The 18,151-nt window shown below is 42.6% G+C and overlaps 1 protein-coding gene across 1 annotated transcript in view; it reads right to left on the reverse strand.

The window, feature by feature from the left end:
• STON1 (stonin 1) overlaps positions 1–18,151 on the reverse strand; it is a 64,479-nt gene that overhangs the window by 13,571 nt on the left and 32,757 nt on the right. The window contains exon 2 of the mRNA XM_015112322.3: positions 2,811–4,787. Within this exon, the coding sequence (XP_014967808.3) occupies positions 2,811–4,740 (1,930 nt within the window). The 5' untranslated portion in view covers positions 4,741–4,787. The remainder of the gene's footprint in view (positions 1–2,810; positions 4,788–18,151) is intronic.

Here is an 18,151-nt window from a genome sequence, read left to right on the forward strand (position 1 = left end):
AGGCAGCGGTTGCAGTGAGCACCACTGTACTCCAGCCTGGGCAACAGAGCAACACTCCATTTCAAAAAAAAAACAGAAAGCAGGAAACATTATCTCAGTGGATTATATCATGGTATCATGGAAGATACCGACCTTCCCTCCCATCACAGCAGAGTTGATCAGAATGTGCTGTTTGAAGCCATTCACTGTGACCACGCTGCACCATCACCACCTCACTCTGCCCTAAGGCTGAGCTATCCTTGCTAGTTTGGGGGAACTGAACATAATTAATGTGATTCTTGAGAATGCTGTGGGGTGAAATTTGGCATTAATGAAGAAGGGTGTGGGGTGTCAGGAAGAAAGACAATGTAGGAACTTCCCTTCCGCACAGGGTCTTGGAGCTCCTCAGCTCACCACGCCTGTGTCTCTCACCTGAAGGATCCTGCCCATAGCTCAAGCTCTCATCAGTCAACAGATGTTAAAGCAACAAACAGAGAGTCATGGACAGGGTCCCATGGCCTCCAGGGTGCAGGCAGTGCTGCCCCTCAAGTCAATTGTAGTCTGGGGCTTGCTCTTCTGGTTCTACAACTTTACAACACCTGGAGAGCAGTGTTCTTCCCTCTGGCTACACCTTATATCTGGAGAGATCTTCAAACAAATACCTGGCTCCCTCCCCCAACCCCTGCCAGAGATTCTGGTTTAATTAGCATGCAGTGAAGCCTGAACATTGAGATTATTTAAAAGCTTTCAAGTTATTCTAATATAGTCAGGTTTGGCCAGGCATGGTGGCTCACACCTGTAATCTCAACATTTTGGGAGGCCAAGGCGGGTGGATCACTTGAGGTCAGGAGTTCAAGACCAGTCTGGCCAACATGGGAAAACCATGTCTCTACTAAAAATACAAAAATTAGCCAGGCATGGTGGCTCATGCCTGTCGTCCCAGCTACTCAGGAGGCTGAAGCTGAAAGAATCACTTGAACCTGGGAGGCGGAGGTTGCAGTGAGCTGAGATCACACTGCACTCCAGCCTGGGCAACAGAGTAAGACTCCATCTCAAAATAATAATAATAATAATAATAATATAGCCAGGTTTGAGAAATACTGCCATAAGGCCACCCCAAAGAAAAATGCTTCCTCTGAAGTCCACAGCCTGGAGGGTCCTAGATGAGCTTAAATTTCTCTGAAGGACTACAGCAGCTGTGAGCCATCTGGAAACAGGGATCAGATTTTTATTTATCTTTACCCCCAGCACTTGATGTGGCACTTGGTACACAGTAAGTGCTCAGTAAAGATTTGGATGGATGGGCCAGGCGCAGTGGCTCATGCTGTAATCCCAGCACTTTGGGAGGTCGAGGCATGAGGATCACAAGGTCAGGAGTTTGAGACGACCCTGGCCAATATGGTGAAACCCTGTCTCTACTAAAATACAAAAATTATCCAGGCATGGTGGTGGCTGCCTGTAGTCCCAGCTACTCGGGAGGCTGAGGCAGGAGAATCGCTTGAACTCAAGAGGTGGAGGTTGCAGTGAGCCGAGATTGTGCTACTGTACTCTGCCATGGTTGAGAAAGTAAGACTCCGTCTCAAAAAAAAAAAAAAAAAAAAGAAAGAAAAAGAAAAGAAAAAGAAAAAACAATTTGGATCAATGGATGGATGGATGGATGGATGGATAGAAGGATGAATGCATCAACTCAGGTCACCCAACTCTGCCCCCAGTTTAACTCTAGAGACCAGTGACCAGTGCTCTGCTAGGGGAAAAGAAAAAACAACAACAACAAAAAAAACAAAAAACTTCAACTAAATAGGGAAGAGCTCTAATGTTAAAATTTGGTTTTTGACTTTATTGTATTATGCCCACTAGTAACTTACTACTCCAAAATAAATGTGGTACTATAACTGTCTTTTCAAGTTCTGACTTCTAGATAATTTTTTCTTTACAAAATTTTAAAAATTAACTGAATTTTTAACACTCAAATATGTCCACCTCATTCTTTTAAAACAACCAGTTGAGGCCAGATGAGGTGGCTCACACCTGTAATCCTAGCATTTTGGGAGGCGAACGTGGGAGGATCCCTCGAGCCCAGGAATTCAAGACCAGCCTGGGCAACATCGGGAGACCCTGCCTCTACTAAAAAACAAAATATTAGCCAGGCATGACGGTATGCATCTGTAGTCCCAGGTACTGAGGAGGCTGAGGCAGGAAGATCACTTGAGCCTGGGAAGTGGAGGCTGCAGTGAGCCATGATCGTGCCACTGCACTCCAGTCTGGATAACAGAGTGAGATCCCATGTCAAAAACAAAAACAATACCAGTTGAGATGGCCAAATGGGTGAATTCAGTCAACAAAAATCAATTTGGGTAAAAAGGAAAGCAGTCTTATTTCAAAGAGCAGGGAGTAAACCTAAGGAAGAAGTGGTATTGGCTGAGAATGCAAAAAAGTTCAGGTATATTCATGGATGATAGATCTTTAAAGATTAATTAGGGAATCTCAGCTATATTAGAAACATTTTTAACATTTGAAGTTGATGAGTTAATCTCAACCATGGATATCAACGAATTTTCTCTTAGTGCCACCATCTGCAACAAATTCCTAGCCTAGCATGGTATTTCATATGACATTAAAAAAATGTTAAACAGTTAAACTTATCTGGTAGGAATAGGTGCAAAAGGAAACAAATAAACCAGCTCTTGAGCTAAATGTTCCATCTCCCACCCCAAAGCGTGGCCTCAGCTGACAAATTGCCATCTGTCTCTATCTGATTTCAATCCAAAGAGGAAGGTGAGAATATTTAAGCTATTTCCCATGAAAATAAACTTGGGGTATTGAATATTTACTTGAATTTTTGTCTGGAAGCCGATCTATCTTCCATACCACTGCCTGGTAGGCACTCTCATATTTTGCTGACCCCACAGTGACTTGAATGACAGGTTCAGATTCAAGTTCATGTAAACTCCCCAGACAGGCCCGGCGGTTCATTTTGGCTTTCAGAGACTTCTGCCTCTGGAGGTTCATGGTCCAAAGGGCCTTGATCCACTGCGATGGGACAGGAAAGTGTATCATTATATTGTCACAGGACCTTAAGGAACCAGCATGGGATGACCTCTGCGCCAATGGGGCCATGTTGACAAAAGCCTGAAGTTCCACATATGCTCCCTGGACAACCACTACAGACTTCAAGGAAAACGGAAGATCATCCCCGTTATACAAAGTCTTGAAACGCATCAGCTCACACCGGCAGGCATCCAGAGGCACAAACTTAATGATTCTTGATTGCTCAAATTCTTGTACTTTCACACACTTATGAAAATGATAGTCAAGAATATTAATCCCTTTTTTTTCTGAGTCCTTCTCAAAATAGGATTCATCTCGCTTCAGCAGCTCAAGGTCATTCAAGGTTAAAAAGCATTCCAGGTTCCCATTCACAAAGCAGAGGCAATAAATTTGAGTTATCACAGCACTTTCAACCAATTTCCCTTCTTTTGTGACTTTACCCCAAAAGTTGTCCACAATTTCTAAGGAAATTTCTTGCTCCTCATAGTTCTTTTTTGGTTTTGAAACAGCTGGCAACTTCATCAGCTCCTCCTCCACAGTAGTCAGAAAGTCAAGGAAGTCATGGTACGATGTGGACCCCAACTTCAGCATCTGCTCTATGTCTGGTTCATGAACTACTTCTGTCTTAGAATGGTATTTCCTTTTTTCTGTGTAAGACACATGTTCAATCTTCACAGTATGGATTTTTCCTGCTACACTGAAGTTCTCAACCTTGGGTTCAGAAAGCCTACAATATGGATCAAGCTGTATCTCTTTAAAAGGTTTTTCTAATCCCTGCTCATAATACATCTGCAAAATTCCTCCAGGCAAAACGTTCAGAAAAATTGGTCCCCATTGCCGGGAAGACATCATATTCTTCTTCTCAGGAATTCTCAGCATGAAAGACCATCCAGCTTCTGGCTGACTCCTGAAGAGTGCATGAGGGACAAAGGAAGGGGCATTCTCTTCAGCACATAGACAGTGCATAGACAAACTTCTAAGTGAGTCTTGGTTCTCAGCTGACTGGAGATGCTCAAGCTTCTCACAGATATAGTTGAGTGAACACTTATTTAGGCTTTTTTGATCATTAGGCATCTCCTTGTCTCTTGATGAGAACATCCTTTTGCTTCCTGGTGGGTCAAGGGTGAACTGGGAATCACTGCCTTCATCTTTCCAAAATGGACTTGAAAAAGCACAGTCCTCCCGAAAATACGGAAACTGGGGGAGATCATCACTTTGGAATCCTAGGCTTTCAGCCTGGTGAGGGTTAACTTCATCTGGAAGACCTACTTTGGGAGCTGGATGTGTACATGAGTGGTCACTGGGCAACAAGGCATGGGATGAACATGTTGGTCCGGTAGTCAGTAAGGAAGATTCTCCTCCTGATATTGTGAGTGGGCTGTCTGAAGATGATTCTGGAATAGGATAAAGCACATGAGTCCCTGCTTTGGGGATGCCAGGAAAACCTGGGAAGTCTTTGGTAGGTGTAGAAAGAGGAGAGTTACTTGGAGGTCCTGGACTGAAATAAAAGTCTACAATGGGGGAGGAGAGAGGGGTGCTGCTGGTGGAAGAAGATCCACTGGGAAATTCCTTGAGGCCAGGAAGGTTCAGCTTCAGTCCATTTGGTCTACAGACACCTTGATTCTCCAGAGGAAAATTCTTTGACTTTTGAGAAGATTGGAAAGCAGGATCATCATCAAAGGTGACCCAGTTGCCTGGGTTTGTGGAGCACATCTTTGGGATCAGATTGTGGTCTTGTCAAGAAATCAAATAGGTTGTCTCTGTTAAAAAAAAATAAAATAAGGAGAAAATAGGCATACAAAATGAAGGGGGGAATCATTACTAAAGGTCTTTAGTTCTGATAAATATTTGGATGTAAAAGCACCCAGATTTACAGATTAACCAAGTTCAAAGAAATGCTTAAAAATTATAATTCTGTTGGTGGCTAAGTGGATTTAAAAAAAAAAAAAAAACCATGATCCAACTATATGCTGTCTATAAGGGACTCACTTTAGATTTAAGGACACACATATGCTGAAAGCGAAAGGATAAAAAAAGATATTCCACGCAAATGTTATCTAAGAGAGAGCAGGAGTGGCCATACTTAAGCAAAATAAACTTTAAGTCAAAAACTATCATAGGAGACAAAGAAGGACATTATATAATGATAAAAGAGTCAATTCACTAGGAAGACATAACAATTATAAATATATATTAACCCAGCTGGGAATAGTGGCTCATAACTGTAATTCCAGCACTTCGGGAGGCCGAAGCAAGCGGGTCACTTGAGGTCAGCAGTTCAAGACGAGTCTGGCCAATATAGGAAAACCCTGTCTCTATAAAAAAAATACAAAAATTAGCCAAGCATGGTGGTGGTCACCTGTATTCCCAGCTACTCAGGAGGCTGAGGCAGGAGAATCACTTGAACCTGGGAGGCAGATGTCGCAGTGAGCTGAGAAAATGCCACCGCACTCCAGCCTGGGTGACGGAGTGAAACTCCATCTCAAAATATATGTATATTTATATATCCAACATCAGAGCATCCAAATATATGAAGCAAGCATTAATAGAATTGAAGGGAGAAACAGATAGCCACTCATTAATAATTGGAGATTTCAACACCATACTTTAAACAATACACAGAACATCCAGACAGAAGACTACTAAAGAAACAATAGACTTGAACACTATAAACTAAACTAAACTGCCAGACCAATACAGAACATTCCACCTAACAGCAGCAGAACACATATTCTTCTCAAGCACACACAGAATATTCTCCAAAGCAGATCACATGTTTGGTTACAAAACAAATCTTAACAAATGTGAGAAGACTGAAATCACACAAACATTTTTTCTAACCACAATGGAATAAAACCAGAAATTAATAATAGAAGGAAAACTAAAAAATTCACAAATATTTGAAAATTAGCATACTCTTGAACAACCAATGGATCAAAGAAGAAATAAAAAAGGAAATTAGAAAATATCTTGAGACAAATGAAAATGAAAACATGGCACATCAAAATTTATGGGATGCAGCAAAAGCAGTACTCAGAGGGAATTTTATAGCCAAAATGTGCCACTGCACTCCAGCCTGGGCAATAGAGCGAGACTCCATCTCAGAGAAAAAAAAAAGAAGAAGAAGAAAGAGGGCTGGGTGCAGTGGCTCACATCTATAATCCCAGCATTTTGGGAGGCTGAAGAGAGCAGATCACCTGAGGTCAGGAGATCGAGACCAGCCTGGCCAACATGGAGAAACCCTGTCTCTACCGAAAATACAAAAAATTAGCTGGGTGTGGTGGTGCATGCTTGTAATCCCAGCTACTCAGGAGGCTGAGGCAGGAGAATTGCTTGAGCCTGGGAGGCGGAGGTTTCAGTGAGCAGAGACTGCATCATTCCTCTCCAGTCTGGGCAACAAGAGAGAAACTTTCTCTCAAAACAAAAAAAAATGATGTTGAAAAAACTTGATATCCACATGCAAAAGAGTGAAACTAAACTGTAATCTTACACCAGAGATGTCCAATCTTTTGGCTTCCCTCAGCCACGTTGGAAGAAGAAGAATTAAGGCCAGGCACAGTGGTTCACGACTATAATCCCAGCACTTTGGGAGACCACGGTGGGTGGATCACCTGAGGTCAGGAGTCCAAGACCAGCCTGGCCAACATGGTGAAACCCCATCTCTACTAAAAATACAAAAAATTTAGCCAGGCCTGGTGGCATGCAACTGTAATCCCAGCTACTCAGGAGGCTAAGGCAGGGGAATTTCTTGAACCTGGGAGGCAGAGGTTGCAGTGAGCCAAGATTGTGTCACTGCACTTCAGCCTGGGCAACACAGTGAAACTCCGTTTCAAAAAAAAAGATAAAAGATTTAAACATAAGACTTGAAACTATAAAACTCTGGGGTTTTGTTTGTTTCTTGTTTTTTGTTGCTGTTGTTGTTGTTTTTGTTTTGAGACGGGAGTCTCGCTCTGTCACTCAGGCTGGAATGCAGTGGTCGGATCTCAACTCACTGCAACCTCCGCCTCCCTGGTTCAATCGATTCTCCTGCCTCAGCCTCCTGAGTAGCTGGGATTACAGGCATGCACCACCACGCCCAGCTAATTTTTGTATTTTTAGTAGAGACGGGGTTTCCTCATGTTGGTCAGGCTGGTCTCAAACTCCTGACCTCGCGATCTGCCCGCCTTGGCCTCCCAAAGTGCTGGGATTACAGGGATGAGCCACTGCGTCCGGTGAAAACTATAAAACTCTTAGAACAAAACGCAGAGGAAAATCTTCATAATATTGGTCTTGGCAATGATTCTTTGGATATGACAGTAAAGCATAGGCAACAAAAGCAAAAACAGAAAAGTGAGACACCATTAAACTTAAAACTCTGCACAGCAAAGGAAACAATCAACAGAGTAAAAATGGTAACATAAAGAATGGAGAAAATATTTGCAAACGGTATTGCTTATAAGGAATTAATACCCAGAACATATAAGGAACTCAATAAACTCAACAGCAAGAAAATAAATAATGCAATTTAGTAATTGGCAAAAGTACTTGAATAGACATGTCTCCAAAAAAGACATACAAATGGCCAGAAAGTATATGAAAAGATGCTCAACATTACTAATCATCAGGAAAATGCAGATCAAAACTACAATGAGGTATCACCTCATACCTTCTAGAATGGTCATTATTTTCTTTTTTCTTTTTTTTTTTTTTTTTAATGATAACATGGCCAACCACAGTGGCTCACGCCTGTAATCCCAGCACTTTGGGAAGCTGAGGCAGGAGGATCACTTGAGGTCAGGAGTTCAAGACCAGTTGGTCAACATGGTGAAAACTCATCTCCACTAAAAATACAAAAATTAGCTGGGTGTGGTGGCGGGTGCCCGAAATCCCAGCTACTCAGGAGGCTGAGGCATTAGAATCACTTGAACCCAGGAGGCAGAGGTTGCAGTGAGCCGAGATCCCACTGCACTCCAGCCTAGGAGACACAGTGTGACTCTGTCTCAAAAAAAAAAAAAAAAAAAAAAAAGGAAAACAACGAATCTTGGCAAGGATGTAAGAAATCGGAACCCTTGTGCATTGTTGCTGCGAATGTAAAGTGGTGCAGCCACTATGATAATAATATGGAAGGCCCTCAAAAAATTAAAAATAGGGCCAGCTTTGGAGGCTCACACCTCTAATCCCAGCACTTTGGGAGGCTGAGACAGGTTGATCACCTAAGACTAGGAGTTCGAGACCAGCCTGGCCAACATGGTGAAATCCTGTCTCTACTAAAAATACAAAATTAGCCGGGCATGGTGGCGGGCACCTGTAATCTCAGCTACTTGGGAGGCTGAGGCATGAGAATCGCTTGAACCTAGGAGGCGGAGATTGCAGTGAATGGAATATCACGCCATTGCACTCCAGCCTGGGCAACAAGAGCAAAACTCCATCTCAAAAAAAAAAAAAAAATAAAAAATAAAAATAGAACTACCGTATGATCCAGCAATCCCACTTCTGGGTATTTATTCAAAAAATTGAAAACAAGGTCATGAAAAAATATTTGCACTCTCATATTCACTACATCATTATTTACAATAGTCAACAGATGGAAACCACCTAAATGTTCATCGATGGAAGGATGCGTAAAGAAAATGCAGTATATTCATACAAGAGAATATGACTCAGCATTAAAAGGAAGAAAATTCTGACACAGGCTACAACATAGTTGAACCTTCAGCACATTATGCTAAGTGCAGTGAGCCCATCACAGAAGGACAAATCCTACATGACTCCTCTTATACAAAGTATGTAAAGTAGTCAAACTCATACAGCAGAAAGTAAAACGGTAGTTGCCAGGAACTGGGAGAAAGTAAAAATAGGAAGTTGTTGTTCAGTGGATATAGTTTCAGTTACGTAAGATGAAAAAGTTCTAGAGATTTGCTGTACAACAATGTGCATATCGTTCATAATACTGTTTTGTACACTTAAAAACTTTTAAGAGAGTAGATCTCCTGTTACGTAGTTTCATTTGCCACAATTGAATAAAACTGGAATACATTTGAATCAACTCAATAAATCTTTATCTGAGTGATCACTATGTACCCAGACCTTGTTAGTATTGTGAAAAACACAGGAGGAGAAGATTAAAAATCCAATTTATAATGAACTTATAACCCACTGACAGTCCAAAAATATGTGAGGTTTACAGTTTAGAAGCATTTTCAAATTCACAATCTCATTTATCAAAAACACCCTGTAAAGTGTATTATTATTCCTGTTTCATAGCCGAGATGCCTTGGCTTCAGGTTCATTGCCTAAAGTCGCCCAGCCAGTAAGAGGTAGAGCCAGAATTTTTTAAATAACAGTTTTATTGAGATATAATTCCTATACCATGAATTCACCCTTTTAAAAAAAAGTGTCAATTCAGTGGCTTTTAGTATGTTAACATAATTGTGCAACCATCACAACTATCAAATTCCACAACATTCTTTTTTTTTTTTTTTTTGAGATGGAGTCTCGCTCTGTCGCTCAGGCTGGAGTGCAGTGGCACGATCTCGACTCACTGCAACCTCTGCCTCCCGGGTTCAATTGATTCTCCTGCCTCAGTCTCCCAAGTAGCTGGGATTACAGGCACACAGCACCACACCTGGCTAATTTTTGTATTTTTAGTAGAAATGGGGTTTCGCCATGTTTGCCAGGCTGATCTTGAACTCCTGACCTCAATTGATCCACCTGCCTCAGCCTCCCAAAGTGCTGGGATTACAGGCGTGCACCACTGTGCCTGGCCAAATTCCACAACATTCTTTTCATCCCAATAATAAACCTTGTATACTTATTAGTAGTCACTCCACATACTCCCCTTCCCACAGGCCCTGGAAACCACTAAACTACTTTCTGTCTCTGTGCATTTGCCTATTCAAGACATTTCATATAAATTGAATCATACAGCACATGGCTTTTGTGTCTGGCTTCTTTAACCTAGCATGTTTCCAAGGTCATCCATGTTGTAGCATATGTCACTGCTTCCTTCCTTTTTAAGGCTGAATAGTAGTTCATTGCATGGAAATATCACACTTTGTTTATCCATTTATCAGTTGATAGACATTTGGTTTGTTTCCACTTTTTAGCTATTTTGAATAATGCTGCTCTGAATATTTGTGTATAAGTTTCGTGTGATCATTTCTCTTGAGTATACACCTAGGTGTGAGAAAAAACAGGATTTTAATACAGGTCACTTCAGCTCAACCTGATACAACAAATTACTGAAATTAATCTAATGACACCAGAGGGAATGAAGTGTAAGGACCACAACACTGATGTGGGGCTTGGATAACCCAAATTCTAGGCACTGCTCTGTCACTCACTAGCTGTGTGCACAGCCTCTCCAGACATTCAGTGATTACACTAGAATGAGCTCTGTGGTCCTTTCCAACTGCAAAGTGATGCTATGGTAGTTGACATCCAGTGGAAAATTTTGTCAAAAGCAGAAATTGTATTACCACTAAATACATGGGCTTTAGTGCTGGGATATTTATTTATTTATTTTTCAGAGGTGGGACCTTGCTATGTTTCCCAGGCTGGTCTCAAATACCTGGGCTCAAGTGATCCTCCTGCCTCAGCCTCCCAAGTAGCTAGGATAGCGCTAACGTCCAAACTGACAGAAAATGAAACTCCCTGAGATGTACTGATGTAAAAATGCAAACCCTGCTGGAATCATGCCCTTGGGAAAGGCCTATTTTTCTCTCTCCAGCCCACTGTCTTGCCTCCCCTTGTGGATAATGAAGCTTCCACCAATGCAATCATTCAACCTTGGAAAACAGCCAACATAAAGAGTGAGAGGGCCTGGGGCTCCGCTAGGGACAGAGCACTCACTGTTGTCATTTGCTGCATCCACACATTCCTGAGGGCACAAAAACACACAGCGGAGGGCAGCCCAGGCTGCTGGCTCTCTGGAGGCCATTTCACTGTCAACTGCCCTCAGGCTGAAGTTGCTGTGAAGCACCTTCCCTCAGAGCAGGGAGAGCAGGGCTTCGTTGGGACGCACCAGGAGGATCAGAGGTGGGAAATCAGCAGCACTATTTCTCACCCTCTTCAGAAGGCATCCAGCCAAAATAACTCCTCCTATGGGATGACAGCTCAGGAAAATATTTACTTTAGTTGGGTTTATTAAAAAGAAAAGAAAAAGAGGAAATAATTCCATTTCAGACCAAATAAGATTCTGATGTATGCCAAAAATTTCACCTCATCAGTTTTCCTTGTAGCTTCAAAATTAGCAACAGTGGTGTTGGTTTCTTCAGTTTTTGCTTATTATGAAACAAATAAACTGATTTCCATAAGCAAGACAAAAGAAATCAAGCCCATTACTTTGTAAGCAGTCCTGAATTTTTTTAAAGCAAACCTTACACAAAAATCTCCTAACTTGAACCCCAGATCTATGCAAAGTGCACTCCTACCCCCTCACTGTCCACATTTCACCCCTGTCCAGGATTCTTCCAAAGGAAGCAGTCAGCAAATGTGATGTGAGTTTTATTCAACCAAATGGAACTTCACATGACACCCAATAGGAACCCAAACCTTTATCCTAGAAGTTTGATACTATTCTGGAGTCAGCAGCTCTGATTCCCCATTGTGGAGGGGAGGCCTATTTCCCACTGTGCTCCTCTTTCTCCCCTCTTCAATCTCTTGCTATCTTCCTTTATCAATCCTTTTTGTTTTTCCCCAAGACAGAATCTTCCTCTGTCACCCAGGCTGGAGTGTAGTAGCACGATCTTGGCTCACCGCAACATCCACCTCCCGGGTTCTAGTAATTCTCCTGTCTCAGCCCCCTAAGTAGCTGGGATTACAGGTACCTGCCACCACGCCAGGCTAATTTTTGTACTTTTAGTAGAGACAGGGTTTCGCCATGTTGGCCAGGCTGGTCTCAAACTCCTGACCTCAGGTGATCCACCCACCTCAGTCTCCCAAGTACTGGGATTACAGGCATGAGCCATTGCACCCAGCCTATCAATCCTTTTTACACTTGCTTCCATTTCTCTCACCTCTTTCACCTCCTCCTTCTCTATGCCTTCATCTTTCTCTTCTGGTCTCAAAACTCACCAGCCAGTTGGCACAAAGTCAACAACTAAGATCAATTCCATGCATCACCTTCCTTCCCTTTCCTTCCCTCCTAATCCTCTCGTAGGAAAGGGGGCCACACCCTGTCCAGGGCCTTGGTCTGTTAGAAGCCTATTGGGTCTCTGAGAGATAAGAAGGCTCAGAGAAGTTTAGATGCATTTTCCTCAGTCATCTGCTACTTTACCCTATGCACTTTGAGACATTGTAATCCAAGAGTATTCAAGTGGCAGCATCTATGTAACTTCAGTTTTGTTTTGTTCTGTTCCTGCATTACAAGTAGGGTTGGTCTAGATATGCAACTGTTCCTCCCAGAAAGCCCTTCACAGGCAACATCTCATTTAAACTGCATGACAATCCAGAGCAGACCACAGCATCTGGGCACTTTCCCCAAAGTCTCAAATCTAGTTAGTGCAGAGCTGGGAACCAAGGACTCCTGGCACCAAGTCCCCAGCTGCGTTCCTCTGAAGCAAAGATTCCTCTCTTCTGAGTCCCTGGCTTTTCCCTCAGCTGTGGACTCCATCCCAGCCTGCATGCCCCATACTTTTCAAAGGTCTGTTTTCAATCTGGAATACCCTGCAAATTCCTAGAGGACAATTGCACACAAAATTCAGAGACAAGGCCAGTCACGGTGGCTCATGCCTGTAATCCCAGCACTTTGGAAGGCCGAGGCAGGCAGATCACTTGAGGCCAGGAGTTCAAGACCAGCCTGGCCAACATGGCAAAACCCTGTCTCTACCAAAAATACAAAAATGAGCTGGGTGTGGTGTTGCTCCTCGTAGCTACTCAGGAGGCTGAGGCAGGAGAATCGCTCAAGCCCATGAGGTGGAGGTTGCAGTGAGCCAAGATCACTCCACTACACTCCAGCCTAGGGGACAGAGCAATACTCTATCTGGGTAAAGGAAAAAAAAAAAAACTTAGAGACAGCCCAAGACATCAAGACTCTGAATGAAGCCCAGAAAGAAAAGGAGAATGTATTATGGCGAGAATTTCTAGAAAACCATTTTGGAGGTTCAAAGGTTTCTAGGAAAGTGTTTGCTTCCTCTTTAGACTATTAGACATTTTCTTCAGCTGCCTGTTTTCAAAGTACTGAACTCAAGAAGAAATTAAAAGAAGACACACATGCCTATTCACACCAGGAATACCAAGGATCTAGGAAACAACGGTTTGCAACCTTAGACCTCAACATGTGAGACAGATGTCATTCAAAAGCCTAGCACGTGCTCTTGGATGTACCTGGAATTTAGCATTCCCCATATTTAGGGAAGCCCTGAACTAATTCATTGTCCCTACCATTTTAAGTGGTGATAGGAGGGTTCACACGAAGCATGAACAAAGGCTGCATTCGCATATAGTTCATACACTCCACCCCTTTCTCCCACTTAAGAAATCATATTGGAATTATTATTTTTTTTTTTTTAATTTGAGACTGAGCCTCACTCTGTCACCCAGGCTGGAGTGCAGTGGTGCAATCTCAGTTCACTGCAACTTCTACCTCCCGGGTTCAAGTGATTCTCCTGCCTCAGCCTCCCAAGTAGCTGAGATTACAGATGCACACCACCACGCCCTGCTAATTTTTGTATTTTTAGTAGAGACAGGGTTTCGCCATGTTGGCCAGGCTGGCCTCAAACTCCTGACCTCAAGTGATCTGCCTGCCTCTGCCTCCCAAAGTGCTGGGATTATAGGCATGAGCCACCATGCCCAGCCTGGAATTCTTGTAAGAGTATTATGGAGATTATCATGAATTGACTCTAAATCGTTTAAAAACACATCTTTCACAAACAGCAATACCTTAAATATTATTACAAATTGATTATCCCTAATTCAAAAACCCAAAATCTGAAATGCTCCAAAATTCAAAATGTTTTGAATGCCAACATGACACTCAAAGGAAAAGCTGACTGCAGCATTTTAGATTTGGGGATGCAAATATTCCAAAATCCAAAAAAATTTAAAACACTTCTGGTCTAAGCATTTGGTGTAAGGGATACTCAACCTGTAATAATATTGCAAATTACTTGCAATAAGCCCTATAAATAAGAAGCACTGGTATGGAAAAACAATCTCACAAAAAGGAATTTAAAGATAAAATCTTTCAAGCTATCATAGGAAAAAATTAATATATTCTTTGAGAATCAGACTGAAGCTTTTTCAAGGAAAGAGCATGTCTCATTTATTAAGACATTTTCCGCACTGTCTACAAATGTCTGACACAAATACAAAAAGCTTAATACATTTCTGATTGAATAATTTTAAATGGTGTTTGCACTTTCCCACAAATTAAATCTGTCTACTTCCCTCCCCAGTTCAAAGAATCACTGGATAAGACATTTTCCACACTGTCTACAAATGCCTGACACAAATACACAAAGCTTAATACATTTCTGATTGAATAATTTTAAATGGTTTTTTCGTTTTTCCACAAATTAAATCTCTCTACTGCTCTCCCCAGTTCAAAGAATCACTGGATTTTAGGGTTAGGAAGACATTGAAGGCATTCTGTTCAATTAACCACACTAACAAACATTTATCAAATAACTATGTGTTCATGGTGTGCTCAGGGCTGTAGGCTATATATGCATGATCTCATTTAATACTCACAATCTCATGAAGCAATATTATCATTATTTTGTAGGAGAGGAAAATAAGTTCAAAGAAGTTAAGTTACTTGCCTAAAGTTGCCCGACCAGTAAGACGTAGAACCTAGACTGTGACCAGGTCCATCACCCTGGAGATCCAGAGAGATCCAATGCCTTGCTGGTGTCAGGGGTCCTGGCTTTTCTGCACTTTCCACCACCCCACCCTTTACTAATGAAACAGCACCAGGGCAGAGCCACCACCACTTCCTGGAGCCGGGAGCTCTACACTGGAAGGATGCTGTTCTCACCTGAGAAGAGCCTATTTCTCCAGCAAGCCCACCACATGTATCTGCCCCTTGGACATCAGGCTGTGGGAAAAGCAGACTCTGTGATAATTTTCCCCAAGGTTGCTCAAGAACAACAGCTCAGTATAAATTTGGGTCATTTCTGAGAATGGCTTTCATAACTCAGCTCGCCCTATTTCCTGCCCCTTCTTGACTGCATCAACTGGCTGTCCCACCCTTAGTGATGACCAATTTCTTAGAATTGTTGTCTAATAAATATATTTAGGTGCCCCGCCTCTCTTTTAGTGGTGATTCTGGTATTCTGTGTAATTTTCCAAACTTTGTGTAACTCCCTGCAAAGTCCATCCCTCCCACACCATCACCCCCTACTCTCCTCCATCCTCAAGGGTCTACTTCTGCCATTCTTTGCAGTTTTCCTCTACTCTTCTTCATAAACCACTCAAATAAAATGCAAATATGAAGTTCTGCCTTCTCCTGTAGATTGTTGAAGTCAGATTAGATGCATGTGATAGGTGAAGCAGCAATCCAGGTCATTTGCAGCTGAAGACTTTGTCCCCACTTTAGTATGCATCTGTGGGGAAGAGCACCCTCCAGTGTGGTCCCTAGTGTCTGGCTCCGCTGTTTCTGCCAGATGTCGGGGGAGGACTGATGCTGGGGAGGTATTCAGCAGAGCTCAGGAAGGCATCAACACCTCTCAGTAGCCTCCGGGTATCAGCCCAACCAAACTGTCCCTGTTGGGCCAGTTCCTACTTAAGCCTCAGGAACACCCTGTCCTTCAGCAGAGGGCTGAATTGAGTACTTCATGCCTGTGGCTTCTCTTTGCTCTGTAATAATGCTGCATAATCTAGAGAAAGAATGTCTTAATGTCAGTGTGTCTGTGTGGTTCCATTGGCTGTTTCTCAAATAAGGAATTCTCAGACTCCCTATAGCGCCAGACTCCTCAAGAGCAACATTGTAACCAGACTGGAGCAGCATTTCCAAACCCTCAGTCTGTTTTTGCATGATTGGAGGGCTGCAATCCAGCTACTGTGCATTCCAGAAACAACTGTACATCCTGGAGACAAAGCCAGTCAGGGACAAGCCAGTGTGTAAACATGCAGCTGTGAAGCATTTTCTTAAGGGCTTGCTATGACAGTATTTCAAATATCATTCCTGGCCAGGAACAGTGGCTCACGCCTGTAATCTCAGCACTTTGGGAGGCCCAGGCGGGCAGATCACCTGAGGTCAGGAGTTCGAAACCAGCCTGGCCAACAAGGAGAAACCCCATCTCTACTAAAAATACAAACATTAGCCAGGCACATTGAAGGGCACCTATAATTCCAGCTACTCAGGAGGCTGAGGCAGGAGAATCGCTTGAACTCGGGAGGCGGAGGTTGCAGTGAGCCGAGATCACACCATTGCACTCCAGTCTGGGTGACAGGGTGAGACTGCGTCTCAAAAATAAATAAATAAATAAAAATAAAATCCATTTCCTTCTAAAGGGGAAAGCAAAAGTTTGGAACAAAAAGGAACCATCAGAAAACACAATACCTTGAGGAAAATTAAAAAGCCTCGCCTTCATCTTAGGTCATGGGGGAAGTACCCACAGGCTGCATGAACCATATTATTAGCACATATGTTCTACAGCTCACAATGCTTCATCGCAAACATGTGTGGTATTTAGTTCAGCTATGTGACAGGGAATAACATTTGTAAAATATTAAACCACAGCAAAACCTAACCATACCTTCAAATATTGTCAGTGCTGGTTCCAGCTCAATTCCCCAACACTGCCCCTTCCCTATGACCTTTAACCGTCATTTTTCCAGCATGAATTTGGGTGCCAGCTTTTTTTTTTTTTTTTTTTTTTTTTTTAAGTTGTTGTCATAATCTGTTCATTTCCTAAATTTAGAGAATAGTGACATGGATTCTCTCTTTGACCAAATTCTAGCCAGGCTCGGAGCCTGCTTCTTGAGCAGGCCTTTCAACCTCAGCCTGTAACAACTTGAACAAACACTAATATAGCTTCTAATGGCTCGAGGCCACACCACTACAACACCAGCCTCTCTTAAAGTGCCTGCCTGCGAAAACGCAAGGCTGCCTGAAGAATTCAATGTTTGTTTCAATCAACGCCGGAAGACAGGGTCTCTGCCTTCCAGCCTCAGTAGGAGGGTAGGAGCCTAACTTTGATAAATGCCAGTTTGCAAACCCAGATGGATTTCACATGGACCAACCCCTCCTCCCCACTTTTTGTAATTTTTCACTTCCCCAACTCCCTTGAGCTCATTCACTCTTTAAAATGCCCAGTCACAGGCTGGGTGTGGCAGTTCATGTCTGTAATCCCAACACTTTGGGAGACTGAGGTGGGCGGATCACCTGAGGTCAGGAGATTGAGACCAGCCTGACCAACATGGTAAAACCTTGTCTCTACTAAAAATACAAAAATTAGCCAGGCATGGTGGTGGACACCTGCAATCCCAGCTACTTGGGAGGGTGAGGCAGGAGAATCACTTGAACCCGGGAGGCAGAGGTTGTGGTGAGCCAAGATGGTGCCACTGCACTCCAGCCTGGGCAACAGAGTGAAACTCAATCTCAAAAAAATAAAAAATAAAATGCCCAGTCACCTCTGCACAAGTGGAAATTAAGTTTGGTTCAAGCTAGACTCTTTTCCCTGTTGCAATAGTTATTACCAATTAAAATCTATTCTCAGCACTTTAACTGATGTCCAGCTGCTTTTATCTTTGACAGTAATATGAACAGAATCCAACCCAAACTGGCTAGTCCCAGAAAATGGTCATTACATGCACAAAGAAAAGATTTGGAGTTGGGTGGATATTCAGATTTTAGAATTTTATCTTTAATATCATGACTTTTCTATGATGTATCCATACCATATTCATGTCACTGCCATAGATGCTATAGAAATTTGCTAAGCAGGTCACTGAGCCACAGTTTCCTCATCAGTAAAATGGTAATATTAATTTTACTTCATACATAAACTGCCTCATAAAAGTACTCGATATATGTTAGTTTTCCTTTCTCCTCCTCTGTCCCTACTCTAGCCTTTAGAACACCTGCTTTCTCCAGTCAGGAGGAAGTTAAAGAGGCCCAACTCTGGACCTTGGTTTATCATCAAGACAACTTGCTACGAATCCTTTTCTAGAACTGTGTCTCCATTCTGCCTAACTTATG

The sequence above is a fragment of the Macaca mulatta genome, chromosome 13 (assembly GCF_049350105.2).
Source record: "Macaca mulatta isolate MMU2019108-1 chromosome 13, T2T-MMU8v2.0, whole genome shotgun sequence".
Taxonomy (NCBI): Eukaryota; Metazoa; Chordata; class Mammalia; order Primates; family Cercopithecidae; genus Macaca; species Macaca mulatta.